The sequence below is a fragment of the Macaca fascicularis genome, chromosome 3 (genome assembly GCF_037993035.2).
Source record: "Macaca fascicularis isolate 582-1 chromosome 3, T2T-MFA8v1.1".
Classification (NCBI taxonomy): Eukaryota; Metazoa; Chordata; class Mammalia; order Primates; family Cercopithecidae; genus Macaca; species Macaca fascicularis.
The window spans coordinates 47621292-47641923 of record NC_088377.1 but is presented as its reverse complement, the minus strand read 5'-3'; the positions used below and the strand labels follow the sequence as shown (position 1 = coordinate 47641923).

General features: G+C 44.4%; 1 protein-coding gene across 8 annotated transcripts in view; it reads left to right on the top strand.

Moving 5' to 3' along the window:
• The window catches only part of SMURF1 (SMAD specific E3 ubiquitin protein ligase 1), a 122385-nt gene that overhangs the window by 81835 nt on the left and 19918 nt on the right, over positions 1 to 20632 (top strand). For 5 of the 8 annotated variants that reach the window (XM_005549123.5, XM_005549122.5, XM_074034451.1 and 2 more), the window contains exons 2-10: positions 5390 to 5428; positions 6571 to 6679; positions 10015 to 10148; positions 10296 to 10361; positions 12684 to 12759; positions 15165 to 15406; positions 16174 to 16258; positions 17872 to 18018; positions 19696 to 19894. In XM_005549123.5, the coding sequence (XP_005549180.1) occupies positions 5390 to 5428; positions 6571 to 6679; positions 10015 to 10148; positions 10296 to 10361; positions 12684 to 12759; positions 15165 to 15406; positions 16174 to 16258; positions 17872 to 18018; positions 19696 to 19894 (1097 nt within the window). Of the gene's footprint in view, positions 1 to 5389; positions 5429 to 6570; positions 6680 to 10014; positions 10149 to 10295; positions 10362 to 12683; positions 12760 to 15164; positions 15407 to 16173; positions 16259 to 16600; positions 16679 to 17871; positions 18019 to 19695; positions 19895 to 20632 lie in introns of all 8 variants that reach the window. The other 3 variants (XM_005549121.5, XM_065541691.2, XM_065541690.2) reach the window with 1 other exon arrangement.

Sequence of the window (20632 nt, the reverse complement as noted above, 5' to 3'; positions counted from 1 at the left end):
CCTATAGCGCCAGCTACTCAGGAGGCCGAGGTGGGAGGATCACTTGAGCCCAGGAGTTTGAGGCTGCAGTCAGCCATGATTGTGCCCCTGTACTCTAGACTGGGCAAAGTGAGATCTTGCCTCTACAGATACAAAAAAGATTGATACAGTGGCTAAATGTCTTGTGGACCAGGGAGGCTTCCATCAGGGAGGACACAGTTGTGTGCAGGGGATGCCAAGAAGAAGAGGGTGGGTTTAAAAATACGGAACAGACAAATTCAAGAGACATTCAGAAGAAGACAGACAGTGATAGGACTTGGAGACACAGAAATATAAGAAGAAGACAGGAATAAAAACATTGCAGTGAAAGTTTCTAGCCACAGGCTAGAGAAATAGAAGAAGTATTGACACAAATTAGAAACTTTCACAAGATTGAATAAAGTACTAAATTTTTGCTGTCGTTCATTGTTGGAGTGGGTGAATCCACAAGTAGTATTTTTTTGGTGGGAGGGACAGTCTCGCTCTGTCACCCAGGCTGGAGTGCAGTGCCGTGATCTTGGCTTTTTGCATTTTTTTTATAGAGATGGGATCTTGCCATGTTGCCTAGGCTGGTCTCGAACTCCTGAACTCAAGCAATCCCACCTGCCTCAGTCTCCCAAAGTGCTGGGCTTACAGGCATGAGCCATTGTCTGGCCAAAGCAAAATTTTCTTTGTGCTAACACTGCTGAGACCTTTCCCCACTTTATGATGTAACCAGATTCCACTGGAATGAGCCTTAAACTCAAACACTGTATGAGCAAAGATTAATATTTGTGAGACATGTGACCGGGTTATTCTATTCAGAAGCAATCTAGCACCAGCACCTCCGAAAACCAGGGCCCAGAATTGGTGGCTAATATTTGAGACTGCACAGGGAGGTGGGGAGGGATCGGAGGCTCACAAGGCTAGAGTTTTGCAAGGGGAAGGCACTGGAGAATTTTAAAAGGAAGATAGACATGAGATTTAAGTCTTGAAACGGTCACATCATCATAGCTTGTGTTGGGAACTTGGACAAGGGTGGAGATGCTAAGAAGGTAACATATGTGAGATTGAGAGGAAAAAGGGAGAACATGTAGTCTTCTCGCTTGTGCCTTTTTTTTTTTTTTTTTTTTTTTGAGACAAAATCTCGCTATCACCAGGCTGGAGTGCAGTGGCGCAATCTCAGCTCACTGCAACCTCCGCCTCCTGGGTTCAAGTGATTCTCCTGCCTAAACCTCCCGAGTAGCTGGGACTACATGCACGCACCTCCACGCCCAGCTAGTTTTTGTCTTTTTAGTAGAGACGGGGCTTCACCGTGTTGGCCAGGATGGTCTCGATCTTTTGACCTTGTGATCCGCCCGCATCAGCCTCCCAAAGTGCTGGGATTACAGGTGTGAGCCACCGCTCCCGGCCTCGCTTGTTCCTTTGATGGGGGCTGCTAAGGTCTCTGAACTGAGGGATCCTGGGAGAGGACCAGGTTTCTAGTCAGATTGGGAAGAACTTCAGTTTTGGATACTTTTGAGTTTTATAGGAGAGCTGTTGAGATATTCCAAGCTTTGGAAAAGAAAAGGAAAGCTGAAGCAAACAGAACATTATAGGCCCATGTGAAGACAGCCCAAATAGATGGGTGATTTCAAATTAATGCGAGAAAACTCATAGCTCGTCTATATCCAAATAACAATGAGAAAATGCAACAAAAGGAATGATTCCATTCACAATAGTAACAAAAAATACCCAAAGAATCCACCCAAATAGAAACGTGCAAGACTTTTATGAAATACTTTAAAATCTCAGCTGGATGCAGTGGCTCGCATCTGTAATCTCAGCATTTTGGGAGACCGAGGCTGGTGGATTGCTTGAACCCAGGAATTTCAGACCAGCCTGGGCAACATACTGAAACCCCATCTCTACAAAAAAATTATCCAAGTGTGCTGGTGTTTATCTGTGGTCCCAGCTCCTTGGGAGGCTGAGGTGGGAGGCTCACGGAGCCTGGGAAGCTCGAGGCTGCAGTGAGCTGTGATCGCATCACTGCACTCCAGCCTGGGCGACAGAGACTCTGTCTCAAAAAAAGAAAACAACAACCCAACTCACTTAAGGGCATCAAAAAACTTAATAAAGGGATAAATATGCTACATTCAAGAATGAGAATACTCAATATTGTAAATAGGTAAAAAATTTCCTTATTCACTTGTGAAGTCATTGTTTAAAAACTTGCTTAGAATGATTCTAAATGTCAATGGGAAAAATAAGCACATGAGACTAGCCAGGCAAACGCTGGACAAACAGTAATGATGAGGTTTTAGGGCTGTGGATTTTCTATTTTACACATTTCCATATTTTCAAGTATGTATTACTTTTGTAATTAGAGTAACAAGAAATGAAACATCAGCAGGAGGTGGAATTAATAGTGATCTATCCACTAAAAAGACTGAGGTGGAAAGGAAGGATTACATTACTCCGAAGAAGAAATGTTACTATTGACTATACAGAAATAATATCAAGGAATACTATGAACAAGTGTATGCCAACAATTTGATAACATGGGTGAAATCAACAAACATCTACAAAGACACAAATTACGAAGGCTGAAGAAGAAAGGGAAAAATCTGAATAGACTTATAAAAACTGACGAGATCAACAAACTTCTGGAAATTCACAAACTACCAGGGCTGATTGAAGAAGAAATGGAAAAATCTGACTAGATTTACAAAAAGTAAAGAGATTGGATTAGTAATTTAAAACACTTCTCATAAAGAAGTGTCTAGAGGCCATCACTGATGAACTCTACCCAACATTAAAAAATAATTAACACCAATTCTTCACAAATTCTTCCAAAACAAAACAACACAAAAAGACGAGGAGGAGAAGGGAATATTTCCCAGCTCATTTTATGAGGCCAGTATCACTCTGATACCAAAACTACATAGCCTAGGAAGGAAAGGAAAATACAAACCAATGTCCCTTATGAATATAGAAGTGAAATTCCTCAACAAAATGCTAGCAAACTGAATATAGCAACGTATTAAAAGGATTGTGTACCATGACCAAGTTGAGTGTATCTCACAATGCAGGGTTGGTTTAACAACTTAAAATCAATTAATGTCACACACTGTATCAATAGACAAAGGCCAAACTCCAAACCAGCATCTCCACACATGTAGAAAAAGCATTTGACAGAATCTAACACCACTTCGTGATGTCAAGTAATCCGCCTGCCTCGGCCTCCCAAAGTGTGCTGGGTGGTGTGTGCTTGTAATCCTAGCTACCGGGGAGGCTGAGGCAAGAGGACTGCTTGAACCCAGGAGTTTGAGGCTGCAGTGAGCTAGGATCATGCCACTGCACTCCAGCCTGGGCAATAGAGCAAGACCCTGTCTCGTAAAAAAAAAAGTATATTGATAAACCCATCTGAATGTGTTTCCGATTGTTAGTTTAAACTGGGTATGGCGTTTCTTTTGGGGATGATAAAAATGTTCTAAAATTGCTTGTAATGATAGTTGTCCAACCCATGAGTATACTAAAAACCACTTTATTACACACCTTAAATGGGTGAATTGTGTGCTATATAACTTATATCTTGGCTGGGCATGGTGGCCTAGGCCTGTAATCCCAGCACTTTGGGAGGCGAACGTGGGAGGATTGCTTGAGGCCAGGAGCTTGGGACCAAGCCTAGGCAACGTAGTCAGACTGTCTCTTTAAAAAAAAGAAGTTAGCTGGGTGTGGTGGTGTGTGCCTGTAGTCCCAGCAACTTGAGAGGCTGAGGCTGGAGGATCCCTAGAGCCCAGGGGTTTGAGGCTACAGTGAGCTATGACTGTGCCACTGCATTTCAGCCTGGGGTGATGGAGTGAGACCCTGTCTCTTTTATATATCTATATACATAGATTATCTATATATATTGTATATAGATTTATATCTATATTATAGATATATAGATTATATATCTATTTATCTTGATAAAGCTATATATAGTTTATCACTTATGACATTCACTTAGTTTTTATAAAACTAAGTGAAACTTGACAGAACAATATTATGTGAACACATTTTTGTAAAATATAAGTTCTTAATAAAATATAATATGCTTAAAATTGAGGACAATCTGTAAAGCAAAAGACAAAAGCACCTCAGTGTCTCCCTGACAAAGTCACTTTCATTGTGTAGCAAGCATGTCTGGTGACAAACTGTCTCAACAGTAATTGATACTACCTCATTACTCATTAATAAAATAATAGGAGGCTTAATTGCATTCTTTCTATACATCAATACTGTGCTTAGTTCTTTGTTTTGGAGACACAGTCTCGCTCAGTCGCCCAGGCTGGAGTGCAGTGGTGCAATCTTGGCTCACTGCAGCCTCTGCCTCCCGGGTTCAAGTGATTCTCCTGCCTCAGCCACTGGAGTAGCTGGGATTACAGACATGTACCACCATGCCCAGCTAATTTTTGTATTTTAGTAGAGACAGGGTTTCTCCATGTTGGCCAGGCTGGTCTTGAACTCCTGACCTCAGGTGACCTGCCCGCCTCAGCCTCCCAAAGTGCTGGGATTGCAGGCATGAGCTACCACGCCCAGCGTGTGCTAAGTTCTTAACATGCATTTTATCATATTTTGTTCACATCACCCTGATGATGGCCCCATATTCGTTTATTTACTACCTTCCCCTTGCTTACTATTTTCCAACATATCAAAGTTTACATTTACAAAGTTGTATTATTTATCAGAATACAAAAAATGCATAGCTTCTTCTGTCATTAGCAGTACCTATAAGGATAAATACTTCAGGTCTTTATTTGAATTGGTTTTTATGTGATTGTATGCAGTATAAGAGAATATTGGTAGGCTGGGTGCAGTGGCTCAAGCCTGTAAACCCAGCACTCTGGGAGACCAAGGTGGGAGGACCACTTGAGGCCAGGAGTTCAGGACTAGCCTGGGCAACATAGTAAGACCCTATCTCTACAAAAATAAGAAAATTTAGCCAGGGGTGGGGGCGTGTGCCTATAATCCTAGCTACTGGGAGGGCTGAGGCAAGAGGATTGCTTGATCCCAGGCTGCAGTGAGCTATGATCATGCCACTGCACTCCAGCCTGGGGAACAGAGCAAGACCCTGTCTCTTTAAAAAAAAAAAAACAACAAAAAGCATATTGATAAACCCATCTGAATGTGTTTAAGATTTTTAGTTTAAACTAAAGCATTTTGTATTTGTTATAGCTGATCTTCAGTTTGAGAAGAAAACACTTTTTAGATGGTTGTCCATTTTTTGTTTCATGTGATACTAGATTTGAAAGTCAAATCTTTGGCAAAGCTAATTTTTAGAGTCTTTTTGTTCTGGTGTAAATATAGATTAGCTATTATGGAAATCTTGTCTTTAATGCTAACCTGAGTAATTTTTCTTTGTTTTTAGTGTTATGTGCCAAGAACCTTGCAAAGAAAGACTTCTTCAGTAAGTAAACACTTATTTTTTCCCTCTTACAATATTATGCATGTATTTCTGAAATTTTAAACTTTAAAAAAAGATTGAGTGTATTCTCTTTAAAGTCTGACCTTTACTTAATAGAAATCCATGGTTTTCCAAACTTTATTTCCCAGTTGACTACAACATGGGGGTTCCTTAGCTGAAAGACACAGAACTTAATAAATCATAACCCAAAACCTGCCTTTCATTTCCTGTTCTGGTCACACCCAGTTTTTTCTGCCTCTCTACCTATGAGAATATTGCTTTCTGCTGGATGATGTATTCTCAGCTCTAATACAAATGAAACACTTTTCTATAAAACAGCTGGATTTGCATAAAATTGTTAATCAGATTTTATAAATTAAATCACATTTACAGCATCCTGTAATTAAAGGAATTGCAAATATAGAGACTCTTTTTCTAAAGGAAGGAATCACTCCTTAAGAAAGTCACCTAGTATCTGGTCAGTGCCTGCAGCATTAAATTCTTCACACACTTTCTGATCCACACAGGACATCTTTCAGTTCTCGAGTAGTAGTATTCACGCTTTCAAGATGAAGAAACTTAGGCTCAAAGGCTTTCTCCAGGTAGCCAGGAAGCTCCAGCATGGTGGCTCGTGTCCATCTCTATCTCTGACAACTGTCCACTTTGCCATCTGTCTGATGTAATAAACCTGTCTGATTCATTCCCTAGCATTTAGGGACTTAACCGAATTAAGGCCTGGTGAATACTTGCTTCCATAGATAAGATAGGCAGAGATCAGTAAACACATTTCGGGGCACTATTAATTTTTAGAAAGTCTAAATACAATTACTTTCAGACACTTTTCCCTCCACTTAATTAGCCCCGCTTTAATAGAAATTTGAATGTAAGCCTATTTTTTTTTGTCACTTTCTTTTCTTCCCTTTAAAAATCTGAGTATGGAGGCATACTAGGTCCTCTCTTAGAAAGCTCAATAGACATAACTTATTTTGCTGATTGAAATTATCCTGAAATTAGAGAACAAAATGTACAATGGTAATCTTTACCGAACGAGATGATCCTGAAGCTCCCTTTAGCCTGAATTGTGTTCTGTGTCACATGGATAGATCTGAGGTCTCATCTAGGTGTGCATCTCCTCTCTCCTCTAGGGCTCCCCGACCCTTTTGCAAAGATTGTCGTGGATGGGTCTGGGCAGTGCCACTCAACCGACACTGTGAAAAACACATTGGACCCAAAGTGGAACCAGCACTATGATCTGTGAGTTGAATGTTCTGTAAACCCCATGCGGAGTGGCAAGAAAGCAGGTGTCTAGCTTTTACGAGAAACATTTAAGAAAAAAAAAAAAAGGATGACTTTTTTTTTTTTTTTTTTGAGACGGAATCTCGCTCTGTCGCCCAGACTGGAGTGCAGTGGCACGATCTCTGCTCACTGCAAGCTCCGCCTCCTGGGTTCGCGCCATTCTCCTGCCTCAGCCTCCTGAGTAGCTGGGACTACAGGTGCCCGCCACCTCGCTCAGCTAGTTTTTTGTATTTTTTTTTTAGTAGAGACGGGGTTTCACCGTGTTAGCCAGGATGGTCTCGATCTCCTGACCTCATGATCCGCCCGTCTCGGCCTCCCAAAGTGCTGGGATTACAGGCTGGAGCCACCGCGCCCGGCTGGATGACTTTTTATTGATACCAAAAGCGGATGGCCAAATGAATGTCTACGTTGCCTAATTTTAGAATTTATGTACTTGGAAGTTCTTGCATTTGCCATTTTCTTTTTTTCTTTTCCTTTTTTTTTTTTGAGATGGAATCTCACTCTGTCACCCAGGCTGGAGTGCAGTGGCACGATCTCAGCTCACTGCAACCTCTGCCTCCCGGGTACAAGCGATTCCCCTACCTTAGCCTCACAAGTAGCTGGGATTATGGACATATGCCACCATCCCCAGCTAATATTTGTATTTTTTAGTAGAGACGGGGTTTCACCATGTTGGCCAGTCTGGTCCTGAACTCCTGACCTCACGTGATCTGCCCACCTTGGCCTCCCATAGTGTTGGGATTACAGGCGTGAGCCACCGCGCCCGACTGCATCTGGCATTTTCATAGATTTTTTATGGTTTGGTTTCATACCTGTGATCCTCAAACTTTTCAATCTCCTGGCCATTTTAGCAGAAAAAAAGGCTGTAGTTTGTAAACTCCACGTGCTGCTGTTTTTCAGCAAAACCCTAAACCTAGTTGTAGTTTCTACCTAAAAAATGCATTTTTTTTTTTTTTTGAGACGGAGTTTTGCTTTGTCACCCAGGGTAGAGTGTGCAGTGGTGTGATCTCAGCTCACTGCGACCTCCACCTCCTGGATTCAAGCGATTCTCCTGCCTCAGCCTCCTCAGTAGCTGGGATTACAGGCACCTGTAACCATGCCTGACTAATTTTTATAGTTTTAGTAGAGATGGGGTTTCACCATCTTGGCCAGGCTGGTCTTGAACTCCTGGCCTCATGATCCACCCGCCTCGGCTTCCCAAAGTGCTCGGATTACAGGCATGAGCCACCAGTGCTCTGCCTAAAAAATGCATTATTACGACTATATGTTTCTGTTGACTTTGGAAATTTTTGCTTTTTAGTACATATATATTTTCTGCAACAGAAAATACAGTTTTATTTGATCAAAGCCATCAGACAATTTCTTATATTCATTCAAAAACTGGATTGTATTTTGAAGACCACTATTTTATTTTATTTTTTAATTTAATTTAATTTTTTTTTGAAAACAGAGTCTCACTCTGTTGCCCAGGTTGGAGCTCAGTGGCGCAATCTCGCCTCACCGCAACCTCCTCCTCTTCGGTTTAAGCAATTCTCATTCCTCAGCCTCCTGAGTAACTGGGATTACAGGCGCCCGCCACCATGCCCGGCTAATTTTTGTATTTTTAGTAGAGATGGGTTTCACCACGTTGGCCAGTCTGGTCTCGACCTCCTGACCTCAGGTGATCCACCTGCCTTAGCCTCCCAAAGTGCTGGGATCATAGGCGTGAGCCACCGCGCCCGGCCATGAAGACCACTATTTTGTATGCACCCAAGTTTTCATGTTCCTACTAAGATATTTTCATCAAAGTAATCCTGAAAGATTATTGTCTTTTAATTAACACAAATTATACTGTGTTTGGGTGGGATTTTTATTTTTATTTTATTTTTTGAGACAGAGTCTCGCTCTGTTGCCCAGGCTGGAGTGCAGTGGCAAGATCTTGGCTCATTGCAAGCTCCGCCTCCCGGGTTCACGCCATTCTCCTGCCTCAGCCTCCTGAGTAGCTGGGACTACAGGCGCCCGCCACTGTGCCCGGCTAATGTTTTGTATTTTTAGTAGGGATGTTTTTCACCATGTTAGCCAGGATGGTCTCGATCTCCTGACCTCGTGATCCGCCCGCCTTGGCCTCCCAAAGCGCTGGGATTACAGGCGTGAGCCACCGTGCCCGGCCTTGGGTGGGATTTTTAAGAATTATATTCTAAGATTCAGTTTCAGTGACACTGAGGCTCTGTAAGTGGGTTGAGTTCCTGTCTCTGTGGTTGACTTGCAGTGACAGTAAATGGAGGTTTAATGTCTTAGTGTCCTCTTGTGTACTTCGAATAGATCCATAGGTTTGTAAGTAGTCCCTTGTTACAAACCAGTATTCTATATCAAACCTAATTGGTGAGAATTTATGAATCATGTTTCTGTCCTATGCAACTATTAAAATATAGTAAATTTGCCAGGTGCAGTGCCTCACACCTGTAATCCAAGCACTTTGGGAGGCCGAGGCAGGTGGATCACCTGAGGTCAGGAGGTTAAGACCAGCCAGCCTGGCCAACATGGTGAAATCCCGTCTCTACTAAAAATACAAAAATTAGCCAGGCATGATGGCAGGTGCCTGTAATCTCAGCTACTGAGGAGGCTGAGGCAGGAGAATTCCTTGAACCCAGGAGGCGGAGGTTGCAGAGAGCCGAGACTGCGCCATTGCACTCCAGCCTGGGCGACAAGAGCAAAATTCTGTCTCAAAATAAATAAATAAATAAATAAAATATAGTAAGTTTGTTATAAGATTATTATTATCATGTGGTTATCTACATTTGCTCCTTCTGTAAGGAGCAAAGTAATTCTTCTTCCCAGCCAGTTGAAATTAATGGACACGTATTTATTAAATGCCTGTTACGTGTGTAATACAGAGGCAACATTATTCTGTAAGATTTCTTAAAGAGAAAATCTCATTGAGCTATCATAATTCAGAAATACAATTAAAGGCTGGGCATGGTGGCTCATGCCTGTAATCCCAGAACTTTGGGAGGCCAAGGCAGGCAGATCACCTGAGGTTAGGAGTTCAAGACCAACCTGGCCACATGGCGAAACCCCATCTCTACTAAAAATAGAAAAATTAGCTGGGCATGGTGATGCACACCTGTAGTCCCAGCTATTCGTGAGGCTGAGGCAGGAGAATCACTTGAACTTGGGAGGTAGAAGTTGCAGTGAGCCATCACGCAACTGCGCTCCAGCCTGGGGGCAACAGAGCAGGATTCTATCTCAAAAAAAAAAAAAAAAAAAAAAAGAAAGAAACACAATTAAAATTGAGTTTTGCTCTTTCTTTCCAGATATGTTGGGAAAACGGATTCGATAACCATTAGCGTGTGGAACCACAAGAAAATTCACAAGAAACAGGGAGCTGGCTTCCTGGGCTGTGTGCGGCTGCTTTCCAACGCCATCAGCAGATTAAAAGATACCGGATGTAAGAACCTAACGCTTTCCTGCCTTTTAATGCAACCGAAGAAAGCTTAGGAGGCATCGTTTTTTGTTTCGATTGCTGAATACTGAATTCCTGCCTTCCTCCCTAGTTCACATTCCTTGGGTTAAGTTTTGAATTGTTTGTTTACAGACCAGCGTTTGGATCTATGCAAACTAAACCCCTCAGATACTGATGCAGTTCGTGGCCAGATAGTGGGTAAGAACTTTCTTGTCTGTGTAAAGAGATGCTTTTCTAGAACTTACATTCAACCCTTCATCGCCGAGAACTCATGTACAGGCACTGACGATGCCGACGGGCCTCAGAGGCCAGACCACATACGGGGCCTTCTCTTCAGTACTAGGAAGTTTTATTATTTTATCTAATTCCCTTCTCCTGGCTTTTTTTTTTCCTTCTGTTTTTTCTTTTTTTTTTGAGATGGAGTGCAGTGGTGAGATCTCAGCTCACTGCAACCTCCGCCTCCCAGGTTCAAGCGATTCTCCTGCCTCAGCCTCCCGAGTACTTGGGACCACAGGTGTGAGCCCCCACGCCCGGCTAATTTTTGTATTTTTAGTAGAGATGGAGTTTCACCAAGTTGGCCAGGCTGGTCTCAATCTCCTGACCTTAAGTGATCTGCCCGCCTCGGCCTCCCAAAGTACTGGGCTTACAGACGTGAACCACCGCGCCCGGTCCCCTTCTCCTGGCTTTTAAAGTTGAGTTAAAATGACTCGGGTGCAGAAAGATTTAGGGTTAGAATTTTAAATGTAATTTTAATCATCACGTTTATGGACACTACATTTGTGACTGCATTATCCAAGGGTAGATAATAAGAATGGTGGCCGCACATACAGGAGTTGGGAAATAGTTGCTTCCGGAAGCCCCATCATATACGTAAAAAGCAAAGAGTTGTGAAGAATTCCATGTAATATAATCTCTACAGCCAGGGGATTGCATTATTTAGAGTGAAAAATTAAAGTGTGCTAACATTACAAAGTTTGACTAGAGGCAGTCTGTTGGAAGTGATTCAGCTGTTAAATAGCTCACCCTATTATCCTCCCATTTGTATTAGTAGTATTTTAGGGTAACTGAGATATTGACTTGTAAGCACTGCTGCACGGAATCAAAACGGTCTCTCTGCAGCATACTGGAGTGATTCTAACTCCAAATCTTCTAGGTATTGTCCTGTGTAGACCTGACTCAAGATAAAGGAATAGTGCAGGCATACACCCTGAAATCTACCATCATGAAAAAGTTCTCACTGAATGCTTTCTTGTGTGTAATTTCTTTTTTTTTTTCTTTGTGGAGGGATGTGCCAGGGAGAAAAACGAGTAACTGAAAACAACTTTATAAAAGTCTTGTTCATAGTAAAGATAGAGAATAAATATTTAGATTCACTTAGACTTTGCAGATGCTAAATGTACTCTCTGCGTCTTGATTCATTTATGTTTTTGAGACTGAATCTTGCTCTGTCGCCCAGGCTGGAGTGCAGTGGCGCGATCTCAGCTCACTGCAAGCTCCGCCTCCCGGGTGTAAGCGATTCTCCTGCCTCAGCCTCCCGAGTAGCTGGGGTTACAGCTGCCCGCCACCACGCCTGGGTGATTTTTTGTGTTTTTAGTAGAGACGGGGTTTCGCCATGTTGGCCAGGCTGGTCTGGAACTCCTGGCCTCAGGTGATCCGCCCGCCTTGGTCTCCCAATGTGCTGGTATTACAGGTGTCAGCCACCGTGCCTGGCCTCTCTGTGTCTTTATTAAACTTAAGTCAGAATGTTCTTAAGAAATAAAAACTGGGCTCAGTGGCACATGCCTATAGTCTAGCTACTCTGAGGCTGAGGCGGGAGGATTGCTTGAGCCCAGGAGTTTGAGGCCAGCCTGGGCAACACAGTGAGACTTAATCCCCCCCAAAAAAACTTCTTTATTTTTTTTTAATTTTCAATTTTTTTGGAGACAGAGTCTCACTCTGTCACCCCTGCTGCAGTTCGGTGGTGCGATCTTAGCTCACTGTAAGGATCTCCGCCTCCTGGGTTCAAGCAATTCTCCTGCCTCAGCCTCCCAAGTAGCTGGGACTACAAGTGTGAGCCACCATGCCCGGCTAATTTTTGTATTTTTAGTAGAGATGGGATTTTGCCACGTTGCCCAGGCTGGTCTCAAACTCCTGAGCTCAGGCGATCCACCCGTCTCGGCCTCCCTAAGTGCTGGGATTACAGGCATGAGCCACTGTGCCCGGCCCAAAAAAAAGTCTTCTTAAAAAATAAATCTTCTTAAAAATAGAGGGACTGAATATTGCATTGTTATTTTTATGGAGGCCAGAAGAAACATAGCACCCTTTTCTGAGCCACATTTACAAGGAATATTCCAAGTAGGACGCAGCTACCAGAGTAAAATGCTTCGTGTTCGAAAGCATAGGAATATATGTGTGTATGCATACACATATGCCTCATTTTTTATGATATCGTACATAAATGCTAAATGAGCAGTGACTCACTGTGTTATAATTATGTAAACCCCGCTGGGTTTTAACACAAGTCGTTCTTTTCTCTTTTAGTCAGTTTACAGACACGAGACAGAATAGGAACTGGCGGCTCGGTGGTGGACTGCAGGGGACTGTTAGAAAATGAAGGGTACGTATGACCACAGCGAGAGGCAGGCCGAGTTCTCTGCTGCCTTAACCTCTCGGCCTATAGGAGAGTGCCCTTCGCTCCTTAAGTCACTCTGCAGAATGCTTGAGATGCATAAGGATGTTGGGATAAAACTGTGAACCACTTTGCTTGTCTATTAAGGAAGCTGTAAAAACAACTGGGGTTGGCCAGGCAGAGTGGCTCACGCCTGTAATCCCAGCAGTTTGGGAGGCCGAGGCGGGTGGATCACGACGTCAGGAGATTGAGACCATCCTGGCTAATATGGTGAAACCCCATCTCTACTAAAAATATAAAAAATTAGCCAGGCGTGGTGGCAGGAGCCTGTTGTCCCAGCCTACTCAGGAGGCTGAGGCAGGAGAATTGCTTGAACCTGGGAGGAGGAGGTTGCAATGAGCAGAGATCGCGCCACTGCACTGCAGCCTGGGTGACAGAGTGAGACCCTGTCTCAGAAACAAACAAACAAAAACAAACAACAACAACAACAACAATTCAGGTTGTGCCTGAAAGACTCAGAATCCAATGAAAGAGGCTCCCATGGGCCAAAGATGGGTGAGTTTGAGCATCAATAAGGATTATAACTGCCTGTAATCCCAGCACTTTGGGAGGTCAAGGTGGCCGGAGGCTTTGGTCTCGAGTTTGAGACCAGCCAGGGCAATATAGCGAGACTTTGTCTCTGCTAAAAAAAAAAAAAAATAAGAAATTAGCTGGGCATGGTGGCATGCACCTATAGTCCCAGCTGCTAGGGAAGCTGAGGCGGGAGGATTGCTTTGAGTCCAGGAGTTTGCAGTTGCGGTGAACCCTGATGACACCACTGCCCTCCACCTTGGGCGGCACAGCAAGACCCTGGCTCAAAGAGAAGAAAAGAATTATAACTGCCATGAATTTGGAACATATCAAATATATTAAAAATCCTTGGGTTCATAATGACGGGGGAAAGAACTCAACACACTAAAAACAAACTGCCGAACTGTCATTGGTCACTGTCACAATTTTGCAGTCCCCCATGAATTAATGGACCTGGCCAACAATCAATAATTGCTAACATCACAGAAGAGAGATGATCCAACGTTAACACACCTCTTGGAAATACTGGGGACCAGGAGTGTGTCTCACGGCCCCAAGGGAATATAATTAACAAGCATCCAAAATGGGGCCCTCTGTAGGACAGACACCCACTGTCTTCAACAGATAGACTGCGAGGAAAGCAAAGACAGGAGGGGAGGAGAACTGTCAACAATTCATATGAAAACAAACTTGAGACATAGCTACACATGCAAGGTGTGGACTTTGGATCCTGATTTATGAAACAATTGGAGAAATCTGAACACTGGCATTTGATTTTTTAAAAAATTAATGAACATTTTTTAGTCGTGATAATGGAAAAAGTCCTTGTCTTTTAGAGGGACAATATAGATCCTTTTAGAGGCTGAAATATTTAAGGATGAAGTCATAAAATGTTGGGGTTGGTGGGGGGGATTGGAAGAGTGGACATTGGATGATGGTTAGTTGGGAGGGGTGGACACGGGGGGTTCATTGTACTGGTCTCTCATTTTTTGTACATATTTGAAATTTTTCAATCTAAGATTTTAAAAAAGTATTTGCTTCTAAGGGACAGTAGCCTATTAAGGTAAATTGTCTTCAAAATTGCTCAGGGGGTAAAGATTGATGTTTAAAAAGTACCTAAAGGTATTTTGGTATTTTATGTAACCAGGAGTTTCATTATAGAGTAAAATAACAAGGAAAATGGAGTATTTGGATATGATTTTATTTTATTTTCAAGATGGAGTCTTGCTCTGTCACCCAGGCTGGAGTACAGTGGTGCAATCTTGGCTCACTGCAACCTCCTGGGTTCAAGCAATTCTCGTGCCTCAGCCTCCCAAGTAGCTGGGACCATGGGCATGTGCCACCATGCCTAGCTAATTTTTGTATTTTTAGTAGAGATGGGGTTTCACCATGTTGGTCAGACTGGTCTTGAACTCCTGACCTCAAGTGATCTGCCCACCTCGGCCTCCCGAAGTTGGGATTACAGATGTGAGCCACCGCACCCGGCCTGGATGTGATTTTAAATCAAGAAAAATGAGATCTCATTTCACGAACTCCTCTGGGTCTAAGGCTGGTTTCTTCTAATCATTCCAGTCTACCCTACGGTGAAACTGTACAGTTGGCCTTGGGGACACTCCAGCCACCTGTTCCTCTTAGAAGAGTCTGTCTTTCTGTTTGAGTGGCACAGGGTGAATTTTACAAAACTAGGCCCTTGGAACACTGGACATTGTTAAAGGAAAGCAAATGAATGTATGTGACAGTGTCCCCAGGACACTAGCCCTAGGGCGCTGGTCTTGTGACTCCTCCATGGTGACACCATGCCTGCCTGCTCTCGTCCCTTTCAGATCGGTGTATGAAGACTCAGGGCCTGGGAGGCCACTCAGCTGCTTCATGGAGGAACCAGCCCCTTACACAGATAGCACCGGTGCTGCTGCCGGAGGAGGGAACTGCAGGTTTGTGGAGTCCCCAAGTCAAGATCAAAGACTTCAGGCACAGCGGCTTCGAAACCCTGATGTGCGAGGTTCACTACAGACGCCCCAGAACCGACCACACGGCCACCAGTCCCCGGAACTGCCCGAAGGCTACGGTGAGAGAATGTACCCTGCTGTGGCCAGTGCCATCTGCCCTGTTTCCACGAGCTTGACTTTTTTTTTTTTTTTGAGACAAGGTCTCGCTCTGTCACCCATGCTGGAGTGCAGTGGCATGATCCTGGCTTACAGCAGCCTTGACCTCCCTAGCTCAAGTGATCCTCCCAAGTAGCTGGGATTACAGGCACACACCATCATGCCCAGCTAATTTTTGTATTTTTTGTAGAGAATGGGTCTCGCCATGTTGCCCAGGCTGGTCTCAAACTCCTGGGCTCAAGTGATCCGTTTGCCTCAGCCGCCCAAGTGCTGGGATTACCGACATGAGCCACGGCACCCGGCCTTTAACCTTTTTTGAGTAGCCTGTTTGTGCCGTAAGTGCGGATGTTTGCATGGCTATGCCATTTGATAATCATGGCAGTGTAAAGACAACTGGAAGAAAATGGTGCTCAATCTAGCTAAGCATGAATTTTCAGCAATTGCTCCACATCTCCCAGTCTAGAAATCAAGTGAAAATCTTAGGCAAACGAAGACCAGAGCCAACCAAGATAACATGTAGGCTAGATGAGGATGTCTGTAGTGCTCTGGAAAGGAGAGCATGGGGCAAGACGGAGAAGAGGGGATTATTTGGCCACCTCAGAAGAACCGGGAGAAGACGGGGAGCGTTAGCTAGATGTAGATAATACCAGAAGGGAGGGCATCGAGGGTTGGTTACAGACTCTCCCTGGAACTCAAGTTGTCTAATGTGGATCCCTGATTTCTTGTGTAGAACAAAGAACAACAGTCCAGGGCCAGGTTTACTTTTTGCACACACAGACCGGAGTTAGCACGTGGCACGACCCTAGGATACCAAGGTAAGCCTCCTGAAATGCACACCCTCCCAGCTGTCTTTCCAGCAGTTGACTTGAAAAGCCAGTGCCCTCTCCCAGATGTGTTGCTCTTGTTTCAAACTAAAAATATTGATGAATGAGATGATATTGATGTCTGGGATTTCCTTCAGATAAGCTGGGGTGGGGGGAGTGGCCAGGGGTACGTTTGAAACGAGGTTGACCGTGATCATTGCTGAAGTTGGTTACACAGCGATTCCTTATGATCGCTCATTTTTTATATGCTTAAAATTTTCTGTCATAAGTCAAGGAAATATAAAGACTCTGTTACCCTTTCTGTCTTCTACTTTACTGTCCCCATTGCCTCAGTCCCTCGGGGACCATTCCTAGGGGAGATGAAGCTTTTCTATACGAATTCCTTCTGCAAGGCCATACATCTGAGCCCAGGTTAGAGAGACCCCCCCACCCCATAACAGAGTTAAGTTTCTTTGTTTCTTTTCTTTGCTTTTTATTTCCTTTTGGAATAGCATTACTACCTAATACGAGTTTTGGTAATACTTAGTTCCTTTTTATTCATAATTTGTTTCATCTGAGAATAAACTTCCTGTCTTTGATTTTCCAAATCTGTGTTTAATTTACGACTCAGTACCTATAATGAGACTGGAAATATATTACCTGCAAACGAATGCGTGTCTCTTTTGTACCCCGTTAGAAATGACAGGCTTTTGTGTTAATTAGAAACATCTTGGTCGGTAAAGCTGTGCTCCCTTCTGACTGTAGATTGTGTTGAAATGATTAATCAGGAGAATAATCATTCTTAGCGTGGAAAATACTTGTTGAACAAAAAGCCCATTTGAAAATGAGAATGGCTTGTCCTGCAACTGTTTAGAAGCAAGTTTCTGAATGCATGTTCCTGTATTCTCCCTTCCCCCTGAAAAGCTTGGTGCTGTCTGGGAACTTTCCAATGAAGAAACCCTTCTGGCCTGGAGCGTTTAATGACACTTGTGAATTCAGTTAGTTTTCTGACAGCACTAAGATACTTCCTACTATTTGGCCTTCTTTCCTATAAGAAATGATATTCCGTGGGGAGCCCCTGTTCCTTATCATGGTTATAAGCGCTCAAACTTCCTTTTTTTTTTTTTTGAGATGGAATTTTGCTCTTGTCACCCAGGCTGGAGTGCAATGGTGTGATCTGGGCTCACTGCAACCTCCACCTCCCGGGTTCAAACGATTCTCCTGCCTCAGCCTCCCAAGTACCGGGATTACAGGCACCCGCCACCACACCCAACTAATTTTTGTATCATTAGTAGAGACGGGGTTTCATCATGTTGGCCAGGATGGTCTTGAACTCCTGACCTCAGGTGATCTGCCCGCCTCCCAGAGTGCTGGGATTACAGGCGTGAGCCACTGCACCCAGCCTGAAAGTTTGGTTTTTAATCTCTTGGATGTTGCTGCTGTTTGCAACAGAGGGGCCTGGACTGAGTGGAGGTTTGGCGTAAGTAGCACCACGAAGGTCCATCTTAGCAGAGCTGGGACACAGACACCTTGATAAGGAACCTCTGTGGCTTCTGTTGCTGACTTTTGGCCTCATTCCTCCGTACTCAGTTGGATAAACCTCTCTGTATCTTCCATTTTGGTAGAGACCTTAACAGTGTGAACTGTGATGAACTTGGACCACTGCCGCCGGGCTGGGAAGTCAGAAGTACAGTTTCTGGGAGGATATATTTTGTAGATCATAATAACCGAACAACCCAGTTTACAGACCCAAGGTTACACCACATCATGAAGTAAGACTTTAAAAATAGTTTTTGCTGACCTCTTTCATTGATAATTGAATGTTTTCTTGGACTGATTTTTGTGAATGTATTGACTGCCTTGCTGGTTGGGTAATAAGCGTGGTCAAAATGATGTTAGATATTTGGTGGATAACTGCATATTTTAAACTCTTAAATTAGCTGTGAAGAGCAGTGAAGCCCTAGATTGCTGCTACCCTTTTCTTACTTGCAGCCTAGATAAAATTTACCGAGATGGGAGTCTTAGGCAGCTTCACGAAGGAAGCTTCTGCAGGCAGCGCTCTCGAGACATGCCGCCCTTAGGTTGAGAAGTAGAGATAGGCGATGTCCTCCCCCTAGTGCCTGCACGGTGGGGAACTCGATACCTGGGAACTGGGAATTCTCTTGGATCCCATATTTAGTGTTCCAGGCCTGTTGTGTTCTCAGAGCCAAACATCCCACGTAGCTCTTTTTTTAATTTTGAGACAGAGTCCCGCTCTGTCGCCCAGGCTGGAGTGCAGTGGCGCGATCTCGGCTCACTGCAAGCTCCGTCTCCCTAGTTCAAGTGATTCTCCTGCCTCAGCCTACTGAGTAGCTGGGACTACAGGCACCTGCCACCATACCCGGCTAATTTATTGTTTTTTTAGTAGAGATGGGATTTTGCCACGTTGGCCAGGCTGGTCCCAAATTCCTGACTTCGGGTGATCTGCCTGTCTCGGCCTCCCGAAGTGCTGGGATTACAGGCATGAGCCACTGCTCCCACCCTCGACATAGCTCTTTTTACCGACAGCTGTGTGTCTCAGTGGCAAAACTTAAACCGGACAACTGCCACTTTGTCACCGTACTAATCCTCCTCCTTTTATTTTACTGAAAGTTTGCTCTTAATGAGCAGGCATGGAAATCTCTTGGCGGTAAAAATGAGGGATGGTTTTCATTAGATTTCACTTGAGCGGTCTGTTGTGCCTATCATTAGATTTCATTTGAGCTCTCCACTGTTACCTCCTTTAAAATTTTTTCCCGTCATCTCCATTTCATTCTAACTGCCAAGGTGCATCTGATGGTATTGGTCCATCTCATGGGTGTGTAATAGATGCATAATAAATGACAACCATTTCCATTTTTATTTGTAGTAGTAATGTGCGAGATAAGTGGTTGCTTGGAATTGGGGTACCTCCCTTTTTTTTTTGAGACAGAGTCTGGCTCTGTCGCCCAGGCTGGAGGGCAGTGGCGCAATCTCGGCTCACTGCAACCTCCACTTCCCGGGTTCAAATGATTTTCCTCTTTCAGCCTCCTGAGTAGCTGGGATTACAGGTGCCCACCACCACACCTGGCTAATTTTTTGTATTTTTAGTAGAGACCGGGGTTCACCATGTTGTCCAGGCTGGTCTCGAACTCCTGACCTCAGGTGATTCACCTGCCTCGGCCTCCCAAAGTGCTGGGATTACAGGCTTGAGCCACCACGCCCGGCCTGGGGTACCTCCTTTATTGTACTGTAGACCTATATTTAGGCTAATGTGGCCATCAGCGACTTTTACACAGCTAGCTAGGTACCTGGTTATGCCATCAGGGAAGCAAATTCTCCCTGAAGGTGCATGTAGCAAGCCCTCTCCGCCTACCCTGCCGCGTATGTGGGTGCTTGCAGCTCCCCTGGCCGGGGCTTCAGAGTGACTCTCTGCGTCTCTTCTTCCCAAGTCACCAGTGCCAACTCAAGGAGCCCAGCCAGCCGCTGCCACTGCCCAGCGAGGGCTCTCTGGAGGACGAGGAGCTTCCTGCCCAGAGATACGAAAGAGATCTAGTCCAGAAGCTGAAAGTCCTCAGACACGAACTGTCGCTTCAGCAGCCCCAAGCTGGTCACTGCCGCATCGAAGTGTCCAGAGAAGAAATCTTCGAGGTAGAGAGTTCAGGGCCACTGCCCAGACCCTGTTCAGAAACAAATAAGGCAGCTCAGACAAAGGAATCTCAAATGCCTTTGTTTTAAAGGGCTGCTTTAAATGAACTGCTTTGTGGGTGATGTCTGCGTTTCAGGGAACCCTTCTTTCTCTTGGTATTTCAGGTATTGATTTTATTACTAAGGGAAGTGCAGAGTTTGTCAGAACCACAGCCTGTGTAGAGGGAGGGAACGGTATTTATTTCCTCTCATGGTAAAAAGGGAGACAACTAAATAGTTTCACCTCTAGGTTTTCATAGAAACTAGCACTAAAAAATAGTGGGAACCGCCTTGTCTACATGATGCAGGTTAAATATTCCTGCAATCTGCGCCTTCCCCAGAGCCAGGCAGTCTCCCTCCTCTCTTCTTGTACGAGATGTCATCTGAGGGCTGTCCTTCTCAGGGCAGCTCAGGGGCTGGGGGCCGTCCTGCTTCTCCTGTGGAAATTGGCGGGGAGCAGGTGGCTCCTGGGACAGGTTCTGTCCCTTACACGGCTTCCTGCAGGAGCAGATCTCTAAACAGACTGGCCCTTTTCCCAAGAAAGCTGACCATTCGGAAAAATCTCCATGGCATTTGGGCCATTTCCTGCCCTCCTTTGTGGAGACACTGTCAGAAATGATCAAAGGAGACAGAGCACAGATTCTTCCTGGGTGACAGTGCTGAGGGAGCACAGCGGGGCGAGGAGCTGAGCGCCTTCCCCGC